This window comes from Dendrobates tinctorius, unplaced genomic scaffold, assembly GCF_039654945.1.
Source record: "Dendrobates tinctorius isolate UK_male_01 unplaced genomic scaffold, ASM3965494v1 ptg000156l, whole genome shotgun sequence".
In the NCBI taxonomy this organism is placed as follows: Eukaryota; Metazoa; Chordata; class Amphibia; order Anura; family Dendrobatidae; genus Dendrobates; species Dendrobates tinctorius.
Genome location: NW_027361823.1, coordinates 16,747,938 through 16,767,894, shown reverse-complemented (window position 1 = coordinate 16,767,894; position 19,957 = coordinate 16,747,938). Strand labels below are relative to the sequence as shown.

The window sequence follows — 19,957 nt, the reverse complement described above, 5'->3', positions numbered from 1 at the left end:
ATCTGTAATATATTTCAGTAATATCACATTAATATCAGCCTTTTTTCTATTTGTCAAATACCGTAAACATGGAGGGCAATATTAAACTCCTTATTGCTAATTTTGCTCCTAAATTAAAATCCTGAAGCCAAGGCTTGTGAGTCACAGAAATTATGCTTCTTGGATTGTGAGACAGTTAAGCCATGTCTTTTTAAAGCAAAAAGAAAAATCTCCATTTTACTAGTACTTTTACCACAACCTACAAATTGCGAAGGTTGCAAAAAAATGGTTGTTTTTTTGCACACTTTTCCTTTTTGTTATAGCCTAACATTATGCTCACACATTCCACTTGAATACTGCTGTTGGTTAGTGTTGGTTATTATCCATTTTCCAGTAGCCAGTTAGGCTGATGTGAATTTATCATTAATAAGGCTTTGATTACATTGAGGAGCTCAAAATGGGTTCAGTTTAGTTCTAGATGACTGAAGAGTGTTATACATATAATATGTGGTCTGTAACAGTCTTTTTAGAATTGCAATTGGTGGCAAATTTATTCACCACCAAACTCTTTTTGGAGGAAAATTCAGCAAAGCTGGAAAAAATAGATTTAAAATTATGTGCCCAACTCTAATGTTTATGGGTTTTTTTTGTTTCCTAATATTTCTAGCAGTTTTTTTTTTAAATATTAAAATATGGCAGAGTTGTGTGTGTTTTCTTAGCTGATTTGTGTCCTGTACTAGGATCCACATTCAGTGGAACCAGAATTTTTCTTTCCAAGTGATGGTGATTTTATTTCTGTAATAGCCTACAGATGCCCATTATTTTTTGTTTTGGATTGTAATGTGTCCCCTAATTAAACCATTGATAAAATATATGTTTCAAAATCTTCCAGGCATCCAACCAGACCTTTGACATTCCACTAACCCTGTCAGGAGCAGTGGTATTACGCAAAAGGTTGAATTATGAAGAAAAGAAGAGATACTTTGTCATAGTTATAGCTAATGTAAGTACATTTTATAATATAATTTGACTGTGCTTGCTAGATTTACCTTCTAGACAGTGCAATGTTTTTTTATTGCTTCTGCTCTTACTATCCCATTCCAAGCTTGTTATTCACCTCCTTCTATACTAACCGTGACCTTTAACACTCTTTGACATGCAATTACTTTCTAACAATCTAAATGCATGTTCCGGTGGAATGACAATTCCTACAGATGCTGAATGCTGTCTGTATAATAATGACTGTCAATTGTAGACTGTATATTGGTTGTCACTTGTGGTACTGTATGTTTTTTGATATGTCAGCGCAAGCTGGTATGGAGTATATTTATTGGATTATTGCATCTGAGCTTCCCTCTTGGGACTAAAATTCCATTAAATAACCGTAGTATGATGGCTTGTTTTCTTTTATGAATGAATTTTCATTTTTATTGTAATCATTTTGGGGTATATATAGTTTATTAACTATCTTTTATTAAATGCTTTGAAGAGGAAGAAAATTTACTGTAAATCTGTAATTGTTTTTAATTTTGAATGTAAATTCTAAAGATTAGGCAATTTACTTGACTATTATTGCACTTTATATAGCGGGGCAATGTCAAGGAAATCTGCTATTCTTTTCACAACATATATGTATACAAGAGCTTCTCACTAAATTAGAATATCATCAACAAGTTAATTTATGTCAGCTCTTCAATACAAAAAGTGAAATGCATATACACTCACTGGCCACTTTATTAGGTACACCTGTCCAACTGTGTGTTAAGACTTAATTTCTAATCAGCCAATCACATGGCGGCAACTCAGTGCATTTAGGCATGTAGACATGGTCAAGACAATCTCCTGCAGTTCAAACCGAGCATCAGTATGGGGAAGAAAGGTGATTTGAGTGCCTTTGAACGTGGCATGATTGTTGGTGCCAGAAGGGCTGGTCTGAGTATTTCAGAAACTGCTGATCTACTGGGATTTTCACGCACAACCATCTCTAGGGTTTACAGAGAATGGTCCGAAAAAGAAAAAAAATCCAGTGAGCGGCAGTTCTGTGGCCGGAAATGCCTTGTTGATGCCAGAGGTCAGAGGAGAATGGGCATACTGGTTCGAGCTGATAGAAAGGCAAGAGTGACTCAAATTGCCACCCGTTACAACCAAGGTAGGCAGAAGAGCATCTCTGAACGCACAGTGCGTCGAACTTTGAGGCAGATGGGCTACAGCAGCAGAAGACCACACTGGGTACCACTCCTCTCAGCTAAGAACAGGAAACTGAGGCTACAATTTGCACAAGCTCATCGAAATTGGACAGTAGAAGATTGGAAAAACGTTGCCTGGTCTGATGAGTCTCGATTTCTGCTGCGACATTCGGATGGTAGGGTCAGAATTTGGCGTAAACAACATGAAAGCATGGATCCATCCAGCCTTGTATCAACGGTTCAGGCTGGTGGTGGTGGTGTCATGGTGTGGGGAATTTTTTCTTGGCACTCTTTGGGCCCCTTGGTACCAATTGAGCATCGTTGCAACGCCACAGCCTACCTGAGTATTGTTGCTGACCATGTCCATCCCTTTATGACCACAATGTACCCAACATCTGATGGCTACTTTCAGCAGGATAATGCGCCATGTCATAAAGCTCGAATCATCTCAGATTGGTTTCTTGAACATGACAATGAGTTCACTCTACTCAAATGGCCTCCTCAGTCACCAGATCTCAATCCAATAGAGCATCTTTGGGATGTGGTGGAACGGGAGATTCGCATCAGGGATGTGCAGCCGACAAATCTGCGCCAACTGTGTGATGCCATCATGTCAATATGGTCCAAAATCTTTGAGGAATGCTTCCAGCACCTTGTTGAATCTCTGCCACGAAGAATTGAGGCAGTTCTGAAGGCAAAAGGGGGTCCAACCCGTTACTAGCATGGTGTACCTAATAAAGTGGCCAGTGAGTGTATATAGAGTCATTACAAACAGAGTGATCTCTTTCAAATGTTTATTTTTGTTAATGTTGGTGATTATGGCTTACAGCCAATGAAAACCCAAAAGTCATTATCTGAATAAATTAGAATAATTAACAAAAATATCTGCAAAGGCTTCCTAAGCATTTAAAAAGGTCCCTTAGTCTGCTTCATTAGGCTCCACAAATATGGGAGAGACTGCTGAATTTACAGATGTCCAGAAGGGAGTCATTGACACACTCCACAAGGAGGGTAAGCCACAAAAGTTCATTTCTAAAGAAGCTGGCTGTTCACAGAGTGCTGTACCCAAGCATATTAATTAATTAATTAATTAAAGTACCAATACCTTGTTTAAAAACAACAGTATCAGTGTTTTTGATTGGCCAGCAAACTCACCTGACCTTAACCCCATAGATAATCTATGGGGCTTTGTCAAGAAGAGGATGAGAGACACCGGACCCAACAATGCAAACGAGCTGAAGGCTGCTATCAAAACAACCTTCCTTAACACCTCGGCAGTGCCACAGGCTGATCGCCTCCTCGCCATGCCACACTGATGCAATAATTGATGCAAAATGAGCCTCTACAAAGTATTGAGTGCATTTACTGAACATACATTTCAGAAGGCCAATATTTCGGATTTTAAAATCATTTTTCAAGCTGGTGTTATAAAGTATTCTAATTTACTGAGATAATGACTTTTGGGTTTTCATTGGCTATAAGCCATAATCATCAACATTAACAGAAATAAACACTTGAAATAGATCACTCTGTTTGTAATGACTCTATCTAATATATGAGTTTCACTTTTTGTATTGAAGAACTGAAATAGATTAACTTGACATACATATACGTCACGATGTGGAAGGTGTTGCCTCACTATAGTGTACAATTACATCAAGAAGAACATGTGGACATGCGAGGCGTGCCTGCTTGATGACCTTAAAGAGCTCAGCTTAACTGACAGCCAAGCTCTTGCAGCAACAACCAGGACCAGAATCATCACTGTCCCTGGGTTCTTAACCCTCTAAATGCTGCAATCAGTATTATTCACTGTATTTAGAATGTTGTGAGAGGGCTCCCTCTCTCCCTCAAAGAAGGGATAACAAGGTGCGAATATTTTTTATGGCAACTTGAGACTATACAACGACCTCCAGGTATGGAGAAGGGTCAAATAGAATAATTCAATTAATTTGGCATAATGAACATAATATTAAATAATATCTCACAACCAGAAATCACTTCACCCAGAGAAATCACTTATAAAATTATAAAACATCTATAATTTATGCCTTCCTTCAAAATAAAGTTCTCGGAGCAACTCACTAAATACTATCACAGTAAATATTAACAATAAGAACCCTCAATGTGCACATCGCAGCTTCAATACATAAATAATTCTTATATTATCTCTATAGGAGATTCTAATACATACTCCATGCATCATGTACATAGTCCTTCTAGCATATTAATAGTAATTCAAGATTACTAATGCTTAATTATATAATGAAACCAATTATTCATATAGAAATATTTGTTTATGCTTAAATCAGTGTGTCCATTGGATATTTAAAGTTATTTGGGGTGTTTGCCCTTCATCAGTGCAAGACAGAAGAGCTGGTTTGCTTCTAACAGAGAATATAAGAAATAAAGTTTCTCTTTACTGATAGCATCAAGTTGGTGTAAGGAGATGTATGGGCAATGCAATGTTCCCCTGGGAATTAAAATATGCAAATTGCTTATTCACAGATGCAGAGGGCAAGAAGTCCACTGCCATCTATTGGAAATAACAATCCTAAAATTCAATTTTAACCATTAACCCTTTCGCGCCTGAGCCTGTTTTTGCCTTCGTGACCAGGCCAATTTTTTCAATTCTGACCAGTGTCACTTTATGAGGCCATAACTCTAGAACGCTTCAACGGATCCTGCTGATTCTGACAATGTTTTCTCATGACATATTGTACTTCAGGATAGTGGTAACATTTCTTAGATATGAACTGCGCTTATATGTTAAAAAAATCGAAATTTGGCAAAAATTTTGAAAATTTTGCAATTTTCAAACTTTTAATTTTTATGCCCTTAAATCAGAGAGTGATATCACACAAAATAGTTAATAAATAACATTTCCCACATGTCTACTTTACATCTGCACAATTTTGGAAACATAATTTTTTTTTTTTTGGAAGTTATAAGGGTTAAAAGTTGACCAGCGATTTCTCATTTTTACAACAAAATTTACAAAACCATTTTTTTTAGGGACCACCTCACATTTGAAGTGAGTTTGGGGGGTCAATATGACAGAAAATACCCAAAAGTGACACCATTCTGAAAACTGCACCTCTCAATGTACTCAAAACCACATTCAAGAAGTTTATTAACCCTTCAGGTGCTTCACATGAATGAATGGAATGTGGAAGGAAAAAATAAACATTTAACTTTTTTCACAAACATTTTACTTCAGAACCATTTTTTTTATTTTCACAAGTGTAAAAACAGAAAAAGAACAACAACATTTTTTGTGCAATTTCTCCCAAATACGCCGATACCCCGTATGTGGGGCTAAACCACTGTTTGAGCACACGGCAGAGCTCAGAAAGGAAGGAGTGCCGTTTGACTTTTTCAATGCAGAATTGGCTGGAATTGAGATAGGACGCCATGTCGCATTTGGAGAGACCCTAATGTGCCTAAACAGTGGAAACCCCCACAAGTGACCCCATTTTGGAAACTAGACCCCTTAAAGAACTTATCTAGATGTGTCGTGAGCACTTTGAACCCCCAAGTGCTTCACAGAAGTTTATAAAGTAGAGCCATGAAAATAAAAAATCATTTTTGTTCCACAAACATGATCTTCTAGCCCCCAATTTTTTATTTTCACAAGGGTAACAGGAGAAATTGGACCTCAAAAGTTGTTTTCCAATTTGTCCTGAGTACACTGGTACCCCATATGTGGAAGAAAACTACTGTTTGGGCACACGGTGGGGATCGGAAGGGAAGTAGTGACGTTTTGGAATGCAGACTTTGATGGAATGGTCTGCGGGTGTCATGTCGCGTTTGCAGAGCCCCTGATGTGCCTAAACAGTGGAAATCCTCCACAAGTGACCCCTTTTTGGAAACTAGACCCCCCCCAAGGAACTTATCTAGATGTGTGATGAGCACTTTGAACCCCCAAGTGTTTCACTAAAGTTTATAATGTAGAGCCGTGAAAATAAAAAAATCATTTTTTTTCCACAAAAATGATCTTTTAGCTCCCAATTTTTATTTTCACAAGGGTAACAGGAGAAATTGGACCCTAAGAGTTGTTGTCCAATTTGTCCTGAGTACGCTGGTACCCCACATGTGGGGGGGGACCACTGTTTGGGCACACGGTGGGGCTCGGAAGGGAAGTAGTGACGTTCTGGAATGCAGACTTTGATGGAATGGTCTGCGGGCGTCATATTGCATTTACAGAGCCCCTGATGTACCTAAACAGTGGAAACCCCCAATTCGAATTCCAACCCTAACCCCAACACACCCCTAACCCTAGCCCTAACCCTAGCCCTAACCCTAGCCCTAACCCTAACCCTAACCCTAGCCCTAACCCTAGCCCTAACCCTAGCCCTAACCCTAACCCTAACCCTAACCCTAGCCCTAACCCTAACCCTAACCCTAGCCCTAACCCTAGACATAGCCCTAGCCTGCCTACCTGCTTTTTTTTTCTTTACTTTTTTTTTATTTTTGTGTTTTTTATTTTTTGCATTTTTGACTCATAGTAACGCCACTTCTCCTCTGATCTCACACTGGCAGATGATCAGAGGAGAAGCAGCGTTACTATGTGACAAGATCGCTGCCCGGCACATAGTAACGCCACTTCTCCTCTGATCTCACACTGACAGATGATCAGAGGAGAAGCAGCGTTACTGTGTGACAAGATCGCTGCCTGACACAGCTGTGCCAGGCAGCGATCAGCTGTGCCAGGCAGCGATCTAGTCACACTGTAACGCTGCTTCACCTCTGCTCATCTGTCAGCATGAGCTCAGAGGAGAAGTCGCGTTATAATGAGGGAGATCGCCGGGAAACAAGCAGCTTTCTCAGCGAGCTCTCTCATTGGCTGCTGTGACGCGACGTCATCAGGACCTGAACCAATCAGGTCTCGATGACGTCGGGGGTCCCAGCATGCATTGTGCACTGGGATCCCCGCGTTATAAGGTATGAGCGGGTCCCGGGGGGCACAAAACCGCCGACAGTAGATAAATGTCGGCGCTGCACAAAGCCCAGCAAGCGCCAACGTTTATCTACTGTGGGCGGTCGCGAAGAGGTTAAACGGGGTCTAGCACACAATTTAGAATAGGAAACCAAAATAGAAATTTAATTTGCAACAATAAACTACTTTTTATAGCATTTGAGGTAATAGATATGTTTACTTAATGAATGCCAAATATATTTCATAGTTTTTGCCACTCACTACTGTAAAGCAGAAAAATTCATATGGCTAGGTGAGAGACCTGGATTTTCTCTTTATGGAGAGTACCAAGTTGGCATTGTTAAGCTTTTAGACCATGAAGTGCTGTACTGAGAATTTATATATGCAAATATGAATATTTTAAGTATCTCTTCAGAGACAAAGAGGAACTCTAGCGCCCCCTATTATAACTGGCAGCCTTAAAAGTCAGTATGAAATCTCTAAACCCTTAATGAGAGCCATACATGTATGGCGCTTCTTTGGAGAGTGTATAAAATGGGCTCAGGAGCTTAGCTTGCCTCATTCTTAGCAGAAGTGGAGCTGATGCTGTTGTAAACATGTTAGTTGTCACTGTCAATCTCTGACAGCAGCATTTACACCACAGAATTTACAGCTCTAGATATGAGCCATTTGAAGTGGGTAGGGGAATGGGTTCCCATGACAGCTGCGTGTCTAATGAAGTTCCAAAAACAGAACAAACAAATGGACCTTCCAAATGGAAATGTGAACACAACCTACAGTGATACATGCATCTGAAATGAGAGTGCTGTTTACTGCATGTGCCTGAAATGTAAGTGGCGTGTGTTTTATGGGTCTGAAATATGAGCTGTATGTATCTGCAATATGAGCGGTGTGAACTGAAGGTGTCTGACATGTGAGTGGTCTGTGCTGTAAGTGTCTGATATGTGAGTGTTGTGTGTTGTATGTGTCTGATATGTGAGTGGTATGTGCTGTAAGTGTCTGATATGTGAGTGTTGTGTGTTGTATGTGTCTGATATGTGAGTGGTATGTGCTGTATGTGTCTGATATGTGAGTGTTGTGTGTTGTATGTGTCTGACATGTGAATGGTCTGTGCTGTAAGTGTCTGATATGTGAGTGTTATGTGTTGTATGTGTCTGATATGTGAGTGGTATGTGCTGTATGTGTCTGATATGTGAGTGTTGAGTGTTGTATGTGTCTGATATGTGAATGGTGTGTGATGTAAGTGTCTGATATGTGAGTGTTGAGTGTTGTATGTGTCTGATATGTGAGTGGTGTGTGCTGTATGTGTCTGATATGTGAGTGGTGTGTGCTGTAAGTGTCTGAAATGAGAGGGGTAAGTGCAGTATGTGTCTGATATGTGAGCGTTGTTTGCTGTATGTGTCTGATATGTGAGCGTTGTGTGCTGTATGTGTCTGATATGTGAATGGTCTGTGCTGTATGTGTCTGATATGTGAGCGTTGTGTGTTGTATGTGTCTAATATGTGAATGGTCTGTGCTGTATGTGTCTGATATGTGAGCGTTGTGTGCTGTATGTGTCTGATATGTGAGCGTTGTGTGTTGTATGTGTCTGATATGTGAATGGTGTGTGCTGTATGTGTCTGATATGTGAGCATTGTGTGCTGAATGTGTCTGATATGTGAGCATTGTGTGTTGTATGTGTCTGATAAGTGAGCATTGTGTGTTGTATGTGTCTGATATGTGAATGGTGTGTGCAGTATGTGTCTGATATGTGAGCGTTGTGTGTTGTATGTGTCTAATATGTGAATGGTCTGTGCTGTATGTGTCTGATATGTGAGCGTTGTGTGCTGTATGTGTCTGATATGTGAGCGTTGTGTGCTGTATGTGTCTGATATGTGAATGGTGTGTGCTGTATGTGTCTGATATGTGAGCATTGTGTGCTGAATGTGTCTGATATGTGAGCATTATGTGTTGTATGTGTCTGATATGTGAGCATTGTGTGTTGTATGTGTCTGATATGTGAATGGTGTGTGCAGTATGTGTCTGATATGTGAGCATTGTGTGCTGTATGTGTCTGATATGTGAGCATTGTGTGCTGTATGTGTCTGATATGTGAGCGTTGTGTGCTGTATGTGTCTGATACGTGAATGGTGTGTGCTGTATGTGTCTGATATGTGAGCGTTATGTGTTGTATGTGTCTGATATGTGAATGGTGTGTACAGTATGTGTCTGATATGTGAGCATTGTGTTTAGTATGTGTCTGATATGTGAGCGTTGTGTGCTGTATGTGTCTGATACGTGAATGGTGTGTGCTGTATGTGTCTGATATGTGAGCGTTGTGTGTTGTATGTGTCTGATATGTGAATGGTGTGTGCAGTATGTGTCTGATATGTGAGCATTGTGTGCTGTATGTGTCTGATATGTGAGCGTTGTGTGTTGTATGTGTCTGATATGTGAGCATTGTGTGCTGTATGTGTCTGATATGTGAGCGTTGTGTGCTGTATGTGTCTGATATGTTAATGGTGTGTGCAGTATGTGTCTGATATGTGAGCGTTGTGTGCAGAATGTGTCTGATATGTAAGCGTTGTGTGTTGTATGTGTCTAATATGTGAATGGTCTGTGCTGTATGTGTCTGATATGTGAGCATTGTGTGCTGTATGTGTCTGATATGTGAGCGTTGTGTGCTGTATGTGTCTGATATGTGAGCGTTGTGTGTTGTATGTGTCAAATATGTGAATGGTCTGTGCTGTATGTGTCTGATATGTGAGCGTTGTATGCTGTATGTGTCTGATATGTGAATGGTGCGTGTAGTATGTGTCTGATATGTGAGCATTGTGTGCTGTATGTGTCTGATATGTGAGCGTTGTGTGTTGTATGTGTCTGATATGTGAGCATTGTGTGCTGTATGTGTCTGATATGTGAGCATTGTGTGTTCTATGTGTCTGATATGTGAGCGTTGTGTGCTGTATGTGTCTGATATGTGAATGGTATGTGTAGTATGTGTCTGATATGTGAGCATTGTGTGCTGTATGTGTCTGATATGTGAGCATTGTGTGCTGTATGTGTCTGATATGTGAGTGTTGTGTGCTGTATGTGTCTGATATGTGAGCATTGTGTGCTGTATGTGTCTGATATGTTTGCGTTGTGTGCTGTATGTGTCTGATATGTGAGTGGTGTGTGCTGTATGTGTCTGATATGTGAGCATTGTGTGCTGTATGTGTCTGATATGTGAGCGTTGTGTGTTGTATGTGTCTGATATGTGAGCATTGTGTGCTGTATGTGTCTGATATGTGAGTGTTGTGTGCTGTATGTGTCTGATATGTGAGCATTGTGTGCTGTATGTGTCTGATATGTGAGCGTTGTGTGCTGTATGTGTCTGATATGTGAATGGTGTGTGCTGTATGTGTCTGATATGTGAGCATTGTGTGCTGTATGTGTCTGATATGTGAGCATTGTGTGCTGTATGTGTCTGATATGTGAGCTTTGTGTGCTGTATGTGTCTGATATGTGAATGGTGTGTGCTGTATGTGTCTGATATGTGAGCATTGTGTGCTGTATGTGTCTGATATGTGAGCGTTGTGTGCTGTATGTGTCTGATATGTGAATGGTGTGTGCTGTATGTGTCTGATATGTGATCATTGTGTGCTGTATGTGTCTGATATGTGAGTGGTGTGTGCTGTATGTGTCTGATATGTGAACGGTGTGTGTGCTGTATGTGTCTGATATGTGAGCATTGTGTGCTGTATGTGTCTGATATGTAAATGGTGTGTGCTGTATGTCTGATATGTGAGCATTGTGTGCAGTATGTGTCTGATATGTGAGCATTGTGTGCTGTATGTGTCTGATATGTGAGTGTTGTGTGCTGTATGTGTCTGATATATGAGCATTGTGTGTTGTATGTGTCTGATATGTGAGCATTGTGTGCTGTATGGATCTGATATGTGAGCGTTGTGTGCTGTATGTGTCTGATATGTGAGCGGTGTGTGTGCTGCATGTGTCTGATATGTGAGCATTGTGTGCTGTATGTGTCTGATATGTGAGTGGTGTGTGCTGTATGTGTCTGATATGTGAGCGGTGTGTGTGCTGCATGTGTCTGATATGTGAGCATTGTGTGCTGTATGTGTCTGATATGTGAGTGGTGTGTGCTGTAAGTGTCTGAAATGAGAGGGTTAAGTGTTGTATGTGTCTGATATGTGAGTGTTGTGTGCTGTATGTGTCTGATATGTGAGCATTGTGTGCTGTATGTGTCTGATATGTGAGCGTTGTGTGCTGTATGTGTCTGATATGTGAATGGTGTGTGCTGTATGTGTCTGATATGTGAGCATTGTGTGCTGTATGTGTCTGATATGTGAGCGTTGTGTGTTGTATGTGTCTGATATGTGAGCATTGTGTGCTGTATGTGTCTGAAATGTGAGCGTTGTGTGTTGTATGTGTCTGATATGTTAATGGTGTGTGCAGTATGTGTCTGATATGTGAGCGTTGTGTGTTGTATGTGTCTGATATGTGAATGGTGTGTGCAGTATGTGTCTGATATGTGAGCATTGTGTACTGTATGTGTCTGATATGTGAGCGTTGTGTGTTGTATGTGTCTGATATGTGAGCATTGTGTGCTGTATGTGTCTGATATGTGAGCGTTGTGTGCTGTATGTGTCTGATACGTGAATGGTGTGTGCTGTATGTGTCTGATATGTGAGCGTTGTGTGCTGAATGTGTCTGATATGTAAGCGTTGTGTGTTGTATGTGTCTAATATGTGAATGGTCTGTGCTGTATGTGTCTGATATGTGAGCATTGTGTGCTGTATGTGTCTGATATGTGAGCGTTGTGTGCTGTATGTGTCTGATATGTGAGCGTTGTGTGTTGTATGTGTCTAATATGTGAATGGTCTGTGCTGTATGTGTCTGATATGTGAGCGTTGTATGCTGTATGTGTCTGATATGTGAATGGTGCGTGTAGTATGTGTCTGATATGTGAGCATTGTGTGCTGTATGTGTCTGATATGTGAGCGTTGTGTGTTGTATGTGTCTGATATGTGAGCATTGTGTGCTGTATGTGTCTGATATGTGAGCATTGTGTGTTGTATGTGTCTGATATGTGAGCGTTGTGTGCTGTATGTGTCTGATATGTGAATGGTATGTGTAGTATGTGTCTGATATGTGAGCATTGTGTGCTGTATGTGTCTGATATGTGAGCGTTGTGTGTTGTATGTGTCTGATATGTGAGCATTGTGTGCTGTATGTGTCTGATATGTGAGTGTTGTGTGCTGTATGTGTCTGATATGTGAGCATTGTGTGCTGTATGTGTCTGATATGTTTGCGTTGTGTGCTGTATGTGTCTGATATGTGAGCATTGTGTGCTGTATGTGTCTGATATGTGAGCGTTGTGTGCTGTATGTGTCTGATACGTGAATGGTGTGTGCTGTATGTGTCTGATATGTGAGCGTTGTGTGCTGAATGTGTCTGATATGTAAGCGTTGTGTGTTGTATGTGTCTAATATGTGAATGGTCTGTGCTGTATGTGTCTGATATGTGAGCATTGTGTGCTGTATGTGTCTGATATGTGAGCGTTGTGTGCTGTATGTGTCTGATATGTGAGCGTTGTGTGTTGTATGTGTCTAATATGTGAATGGTCTGTGCTGTATGTGTCTGATATGTGAGCGTTGTGTGTTGTATGTGTATGATATGTGAATGGTGTGTGCAGTATGTGTCTGATATGTGAGCATTGTGTACTGTATGTATCTGATATGTGAGCGTTGTGTGTTGTATGTGTCTGATATGTGAGCATTGTGTGCTGTATGTGTCTGATATGTGAGCGTTGTGTGCTGTATGTGTCTGATACGTGAATGGTGTGTGCTGTATGTGTCTGATATGTGAGCATTGTGTGCTGTATGTGTCTGATATGTGAGTGGTGTGTGCTGTATGTGTCTGATATGTGAGCGGTGTGTGTGCTGCATGTGTCTGATATGTGAGCATTGTGTGCTGTATGTGTCTGATATGTGAGTGGTGTGTGCTGTAAGTGTCTGAAATGAGAGGGTTAAGTGTTGTATGTGTCTGATATGTGAGTGTTGTGTGCTGTATGTGTCTGATATGTGAGCATTGTGTGCTGTATGTGTCTGATATGTGAGCGTTGTGTGCTGTATGTGTCTGATATGTGAATGGTGTGTGCTGTATGTGTCTGATATGTGAGCATTGTGTGCTGTATGTGTCTGATATGTGAGCGTTGTGTGCTGTATGTGTCTGATATGTGAGCGTTGTGTGCTGTATGTGTCTGATATGTGAGCGTTGTGTGTTGTATGTGTCTGATATATGAATGGTGTGTGCTGTATGTGTCTGATATGTGAGCATTGTGTGCTGAATGTGTCTGATATGTGAGCGTTGTGTTTTGTATGTGTCTGATATGTGAGCATTGTGTGTTTTATGTGTCTGATATGTGAATGGTGTGTGCAGTATGTGTCTGATATGTGAGCATTGTGTGCTGTATGTGTCTGATATGTGAGCGTTGTGTGTTGTATGTGTCTGATATGTGAGCATTGTGTGCTGTATGTGTCTGATATGTGAGCGTTGTGTGCTGTATGTGTCTGATATGTGAGCGTTGTGAGCTGTATGTGTCTGATACGTGAATGGTGTGTGCTGTATGTGTCTGATATGTGAGCGTTATGTGTTGTATGTGTCTGATATGTGAATGGTGTGTGCAGTATGTGTCTGATATGTGATCATTGCGTGTTGTATGTGTCTGATATGTGAGCGTTATGTGTTGTATGTGTCTGATATGTGAATGGTGTGTGCAGCATGTGTCTGATATGTGAGCATTGTGTGTTCTATGTGTCTGATATGTGAGCGTTGTGTGTTGTATGTGTCTGATATGTGAGCATTGTGTGCTGTATGTGTCTGATATGTGAGCGTTGTGTGTTGTATGTGTCTGATATGTTAATGGTGTGTGCAGTATGTGTCTGATATGTGAGCGTTGTGTGTTGTATGTGTCTGATATGTGAATGGTGTGTGCAGTATGTGTCTGATATGTGAGCATTGTGTGCTGTATGTGTCTGATATGTGAGCGTTGTGTGTTGTATGTGTCTGATATGTGAGCATTGTGTGCTGTATGTGTCTGATATGTGAGCGTTGTGTGCTGTATGTGTCTGATACGTGAATGGTGTGTGCTGTATGTGTCTGATATGTGAGCGTTGTGTGCTGAATGTGTCTGATATGTAAGCGTTGTGTGTTGTATGTGTCTAATATGTGAATGGTCTGTGCTGTATGTGTCTGATATGTGAGCATTGTGTGCTGCATGTGTCTGATATGTGAGCGTTGTGTGCTGTATGTGTCTGATATGTGAGCGTTGTGTGTTGTATGTGTCTGATATGTGAGCATTGTGTGCTGTATGTGTCTGATATGTGAGCATTGTGTGTTGTTTGTGTCTGATATGTGAGCGTTGTGTGCTGTATGTGTCTGATATGTGAATGGTGTGTGTAGTATGTGTCTGATATGTGAGCATTGTGTGCTGTATGTGTCTGATATGTGAGCGTTGTGTGTTGTATGTGTCTGATATGTGAGCATTGTGTGCTGTATGTGTCTGATATGTGAGCATTGTGTGCTGTATGTGTCTGATATGTGAGCGTTGTGTGCTGTATGTGTCTGATATGTGAATGGTGTGTGCTGTATGTGTCTGATATGTGATCATTGTGTGCTGTATGTGTCTGATATGTGAGTGGTGTGTGCTGTATGTGTCTGATATGTGAACGGTGTGTGTGCTGTATGTGTCTGATATGTGAGCATTGTGTGCTGTATGTGTCTGATATGTAAATGGTGTGTGCTGTATGTCTGATATGTGAGCATTGTGTGCAGTATGTGTCTGATATGTGAGCATTGTGTGCTGTATGTGTCTGATATGTGAGTGTTGTGTGCTGTATGTGTATGATATGTGAGCATTGTGTGTTGTATGTGTCTGATATGTGAGCATTGTGTGCTGTATGTATCTGATATGTGAGCGTTGTGTGCTATATGTGTCTGATATGTGAGTGGTGTGTGTGCTGCATGTGTCTGATATGTGAGCATTGTGTGCTGTATGTGTCTGATATGTGAGTGGTGTGTGCTGTATGTGTCTGATATGTGAGCGGTGTGTGTGCTGCATGTGTCTGATATGTGAGCATTGTGTGCTGTATGTGTCTGATATGTGAGTGGTGTGTGCTGTAAGTGTCTGAAATGAGAGGGTTAAGTGTTGTATGTGTCTGATATGTGAGTGTTGTGTGCTGTATGTGTCTGATATGTGAGCATTGTGTGCTGTATGTGTCTGATATGTGAGCGTTGTGTGCTGTATGTGTCTGATATGTGAATGGTGTGTGCTGTATGTGTCTGATATGTGAGCATTGTGTGCTGTATGTGTCTGATATGTGAGCGTTGTGTGTTGTATGTGTCTGATATGTGAGCATTGTGTGCTGTATGTGTCTGAAATGTGAGCGTTGTGTGTTGTATGTGTCTGATATGTTAATGGTGTGTGCAGTATGTGTCTGATATGTGAGCGTTGTGTGTTGTATGTGTCTGATATGTGAATGGTGTGTGCAGTATGTGTCTGATATGTGAGCATTGTGTACTGTATGTGTCTGATATGTGAGCGTTGTGTGTTGTATGTGTCTGATATGTGAGCATTGTGTGCTGTATGTGTCTGATATGTGAGCGTTGTGTGCTGTATGTGTCTGATACGTGAATGGTGTGTGCTGTATGTGTCTGATATGTGAGCGTTGTGTGCTGAATGTGTCTGATATGTAAGCGTTGTGTATTGTATGTGTCTAATATGTGAATGGTCTGTGCTGTATGTGTCTGATATGTGAGCATTGTGTGCTGTATGTGTCTGATATGTGAGCGTTGTGTGCTGTATGTGTCTGATATGTGAGCGTTGTGTGTTGTATGTGTCTAATATGTGAATGGTCTGTGCTGTATGTGTCTGATATGTGAGCGTTGTATGCTGTATGTGTCTGATATGTGAATGGTGCGTGTAGTATGTGTCTGATATGTGAGCATTGTGTGCTGTATGTGTCTGATATGTGAGTGTTGTGTGTTGTATGTGTCTGATATGTGAGCATTGTGTGCTGTATGTGTCTGATATGTGAGCATTGTGTGTTGTATGTGTCTGATATGTGAGCGTTATGTGCTGTATGTGTCTGATATGTGAATGGTATGTGTAGTATGTGTCTGATATGTGAGCATTGTGTGCTGTATGTTTCTGATATGTGAGCGTTGTGTGTTGTATGTGTCTGATATGTGAGCATTGTGTGCTGTATGTGTCTGATATGTGAGCGTTGTGTGCTGTATGTGTCTGATACGTGAATGGTGTGTGCTGTATGTGTCTGATATGTGAGCATTGTGTGCTGTATGTGTCTGATATGTGAGTGGTGTGTGCTGTATGTGTCTGATATGTGAGCGGTGTGTGTGCTGCATGTGTCTGATATGTGAGCATTGTGTGCTGTATGTGTCTGATATGTGAGTGGTGTGTGCTGTAAGTGTCTGAAATGAGAGGGTTAAGTGTTGTATGTGTCTGATATGTGAGTGTTGTGTGCTGTATGTGTCTGATATGTGAGCATTGTGTGCTGTATGTGTCTGATATGTGAGCGTTGTGTGCTGTATGTGTCTGATATGTGAATGGTGTGTGCTGTATGTGTCTGATATGTGAGCATTGTGTGCTGTATGTGTCTGATATGTGAGCGTTGTGTGCTGTATGTGTCTGATATGTGAGCGTTGTGTGCTGTATGTGTCTGATATGTGAGCGTTGTGTGTTGTATGTGTCTGATATATGAATGGTGTGTGCTGTATGTGTCTGATATGTGAGCATTGTGTGCTGAATGTGTCTGATATGTGAGCGTTGTGTGTTGTATGTGTCTGATATGTGAGCATTGTGTGTTTTATGTGTCTGATATGTGAATGGTGTGTGCAGTATGTGTCTGATATGTGAGCATTGTGTGCTGTATGTGTCTGATATGTGAGCGTTGTGTGTTGTATGTGTCTGATATGTGAGCATTGTGTGCTGTATGTGTCTGATATGTGAGCGTTGTGTGCTGTATGTGTCTGATATGTGAGCGTTGTGAGCTGTATGTGTCTGATACGTGAATGGTGTGTGCTGTATGTGTCTGATATGTGAGCGTTATGTGTTGTATGTGTCTGATATGTGAATGGTGTGTGCAGTATGTGTCTGATATGTGATCATTGCGTGTTGTATGTGTCTGATATGTGAGCGTTATGTGTTGTATGTGTCTGATATGTGAATGGTGTGTGCAGCATGTGTCTGATATGTGAGCATTGTGTGTTCTATGTGTCTGATATGTGAGCGTTGTGTGTTGTATGTGTCTGATATGTGAGCATTGTGTGCTGTATGTGTCTGATATGTGAGCGTTGTGTGTTGTATGTGTCTGATATGTTAATGGTGTGTGCAGTATGTGTCTGATATGTGAGCGTTGTGTGTTGTATGTGTCTGATATGTGAATGGTGTGTGCAGTATGTGTCTGATATGTGAGCATTGTGTGCTGTATGTGTCTGATATGTGAGCGTTGTGTGTTGTATGTGTCTGATATGTGAGCATTGTGTGCTGTATGTGTCTGATATGTGAGCGTTGTGTGCTGTATGTGTCTGATACGTGAATGGTGTGTGCTGTATGTGTCTGATATGTGAGCGTTGTGTGCTGAATGTGTCTGATATGTAAGCGTTGTGTGTTGTATGTGTCTAATATGTGAATGGTCTGTGCTGTATGTGTCTGATATGTGAGCATTGTGTGCTGCATGTGTCTGATATGTGAGCGTTGTGTGCTGTATGTGTCTGATATGTGAGCGTTGTGTGTTGTATGTGTCTGATATGTGAGCATTGTGTGCTGTATGTGTCTGATATGTGAGCATTGTGTGTTGTTTGTGTCTGATATGTGAGCGTTGTGTGCTGTATGTGTCTGATATGTGAATGGTGTGTGTAGTATGTGTCTGATATGTGAGCATTGTGTGCTGTATGTGTCTGATATGTGAGCGTTGTGTGTTGTATGTGTCTGATATGTGAGCATTGTGTGCTGTATGTGTCTGATATGTGAGCATTGTGTGCTGTATGTGTCTGATATGTGAGCGTTGTGTGCTGTATGTGTCTGATATGTGAATGGTGTGTGCTGTATGTGTCTGATATGTGATCATTGTGTGCTGTATGTGTCTGATATGTGAGTGGTGTGTGCTGTATGTGTCTGATATGTGAACGGTGTGTGTGCTGTATGTGTCTGATATGTGAGCATTGTGTGCTGTATGTGTCTGATATGTAAATGGTGTGTGCTGTATGTCTGATATGTGAGCATTGTGTGCAGTATGTGTCTGATATGTGAGCATTGTGTGCTGTATGTGTCTGATATGTGAGTGTTGTGTGCTGTATGTGTATGATATGTGAGCATTGTGTGTTGTATGTGTCTGATATGTGAGCATTGTGTGCTGTATGTATCTGATATGTGAGCATTGTGTGCTATATGTGTCTGATATGTGAGTGGTGTGTGTGCTGCATGTGTCTGATATGTGAGCATTGTGTGCTGTATGTGTCTGATATGTGAGTGGTGTGTGCTGTATGTGTCTGATATGTGAGCGGTGTGTGTGCTGCATGTGTCTGATATGTGAGCATTGTGTGCTGTATGTGTCTGATATGTGAGTGGTGTGTGCTGTAAGTGTCTGAAATGAGAGGGTTAAGTGTTGTATGTGTCTGATATGTGAGTGTTGTGTGCTGTATGTGTCTGATATGTGAGCATTGTGTGCTGTATGTGTCTGATATGTGAGCGTTGTGTGCTGTATGTGTCTGATATGTGAATGGTGTGTGCTGTATGTGTCTGATATGTGAGCATTGTGTGCTGTATGTGTCTGATATGTGAGCGTTGTGTGTTGTATGTGTCTGATATGTGAGCATTGTGTGCTGTATGTGTCTGAAATGTGAGCGTTGTGTGTTGTATGTGTCTGATATGTTAATGGTGTGTGCAGTATGTGTCTGATATGTGAGCGTTGTGTGTTGTATGTGTCTGATATGTGAATGGTGTGTGCAGTATGTGTCTGATATGTGAGCATTGTGTACTGTATGTGTCTGATATGTGAGCGTTGTGTGTTGTATGTGTCTGATATGTGAGCATTGTGTGCTGTATGTGTCTGATATGTGAGCGTTGTGTGCTGTATGTGTCTGATACGTGAATGGTGTGTGCTGTATGTGTCTGATATGTGAGCGTTGTGTGCTGAATGTGTCTGATATGTAAGCGTTGTGTATTGTATGTGTCTAATATGTGAATGGTCTGTGCTGTATGTGTCTGATATGTGAGCATTGTGTGCTGTATGTGTCTGATATGTGAGCGTTGTGTGCTGTATGTGTCTGATATGTGAGCGTTGTGTGTTGTATGTGTCTAATATGTGAATGGTCTGTGCTGTATGTGTCTGATATGTGAGCGTTGTATGCTGTATGTGTCTGATATGTGAATGGTGCGTGTAGTATGTGTCTGATATGTGAGCATTGTGTGCTGTATGTGTCTGATATGTGAGTGTTGTGTGTTGTATGTGTCTGATATGTGAGCATTGTGTGCTGTATGTGTCTGATATGTGAGCATTGTGTGTTGTATGTGTCTGATATGTGAGCGTTATGTGCTGTATGTGTCTGATATGTGAATGGTATGTGTAGTATGTGTCTGATATGTGAGCATTGTGTGCTGTATGTGTCTGATATGTGAGCGTTGTGTGTTGTATGTGTCTGATATGTGAGTGTTGTGTGCTGTACACTCACTGGCCACTTTATTAGGTACACCTGTCCAACTGTGTGTTAAGACTTAATTTCTAATCAGCCAATCACATGGCGGCAACTCAGTGCATTTAGGCATGTAGACATGGTCAAGACAATCTCC

General features: G+C 41.0%; 1 protein-coding gene across 2 annotated transcripts in view; it reads left to right on the top strand.

The window, feature by feature from the left end:
* PCDH15 (protocadherin related 15) overlaps nt 1-19,957 on the top strand; it is a 2,659,104-nt gene that overhangs the window by 899,689 nt on the left and 1,739,458 nt on the right. For both annotated transcript variants that reach the window (XM_073548247.1, XM_073548246.1), the window contains exon 8: nt 872-982. In XM_073548247.1, coding sequence (XP_073404348.1) covers nt 872-982 — 111 coding nt within the window. The remainder of the gene's footprint in view (nt 1-871; nt 983-19,957) is intronic.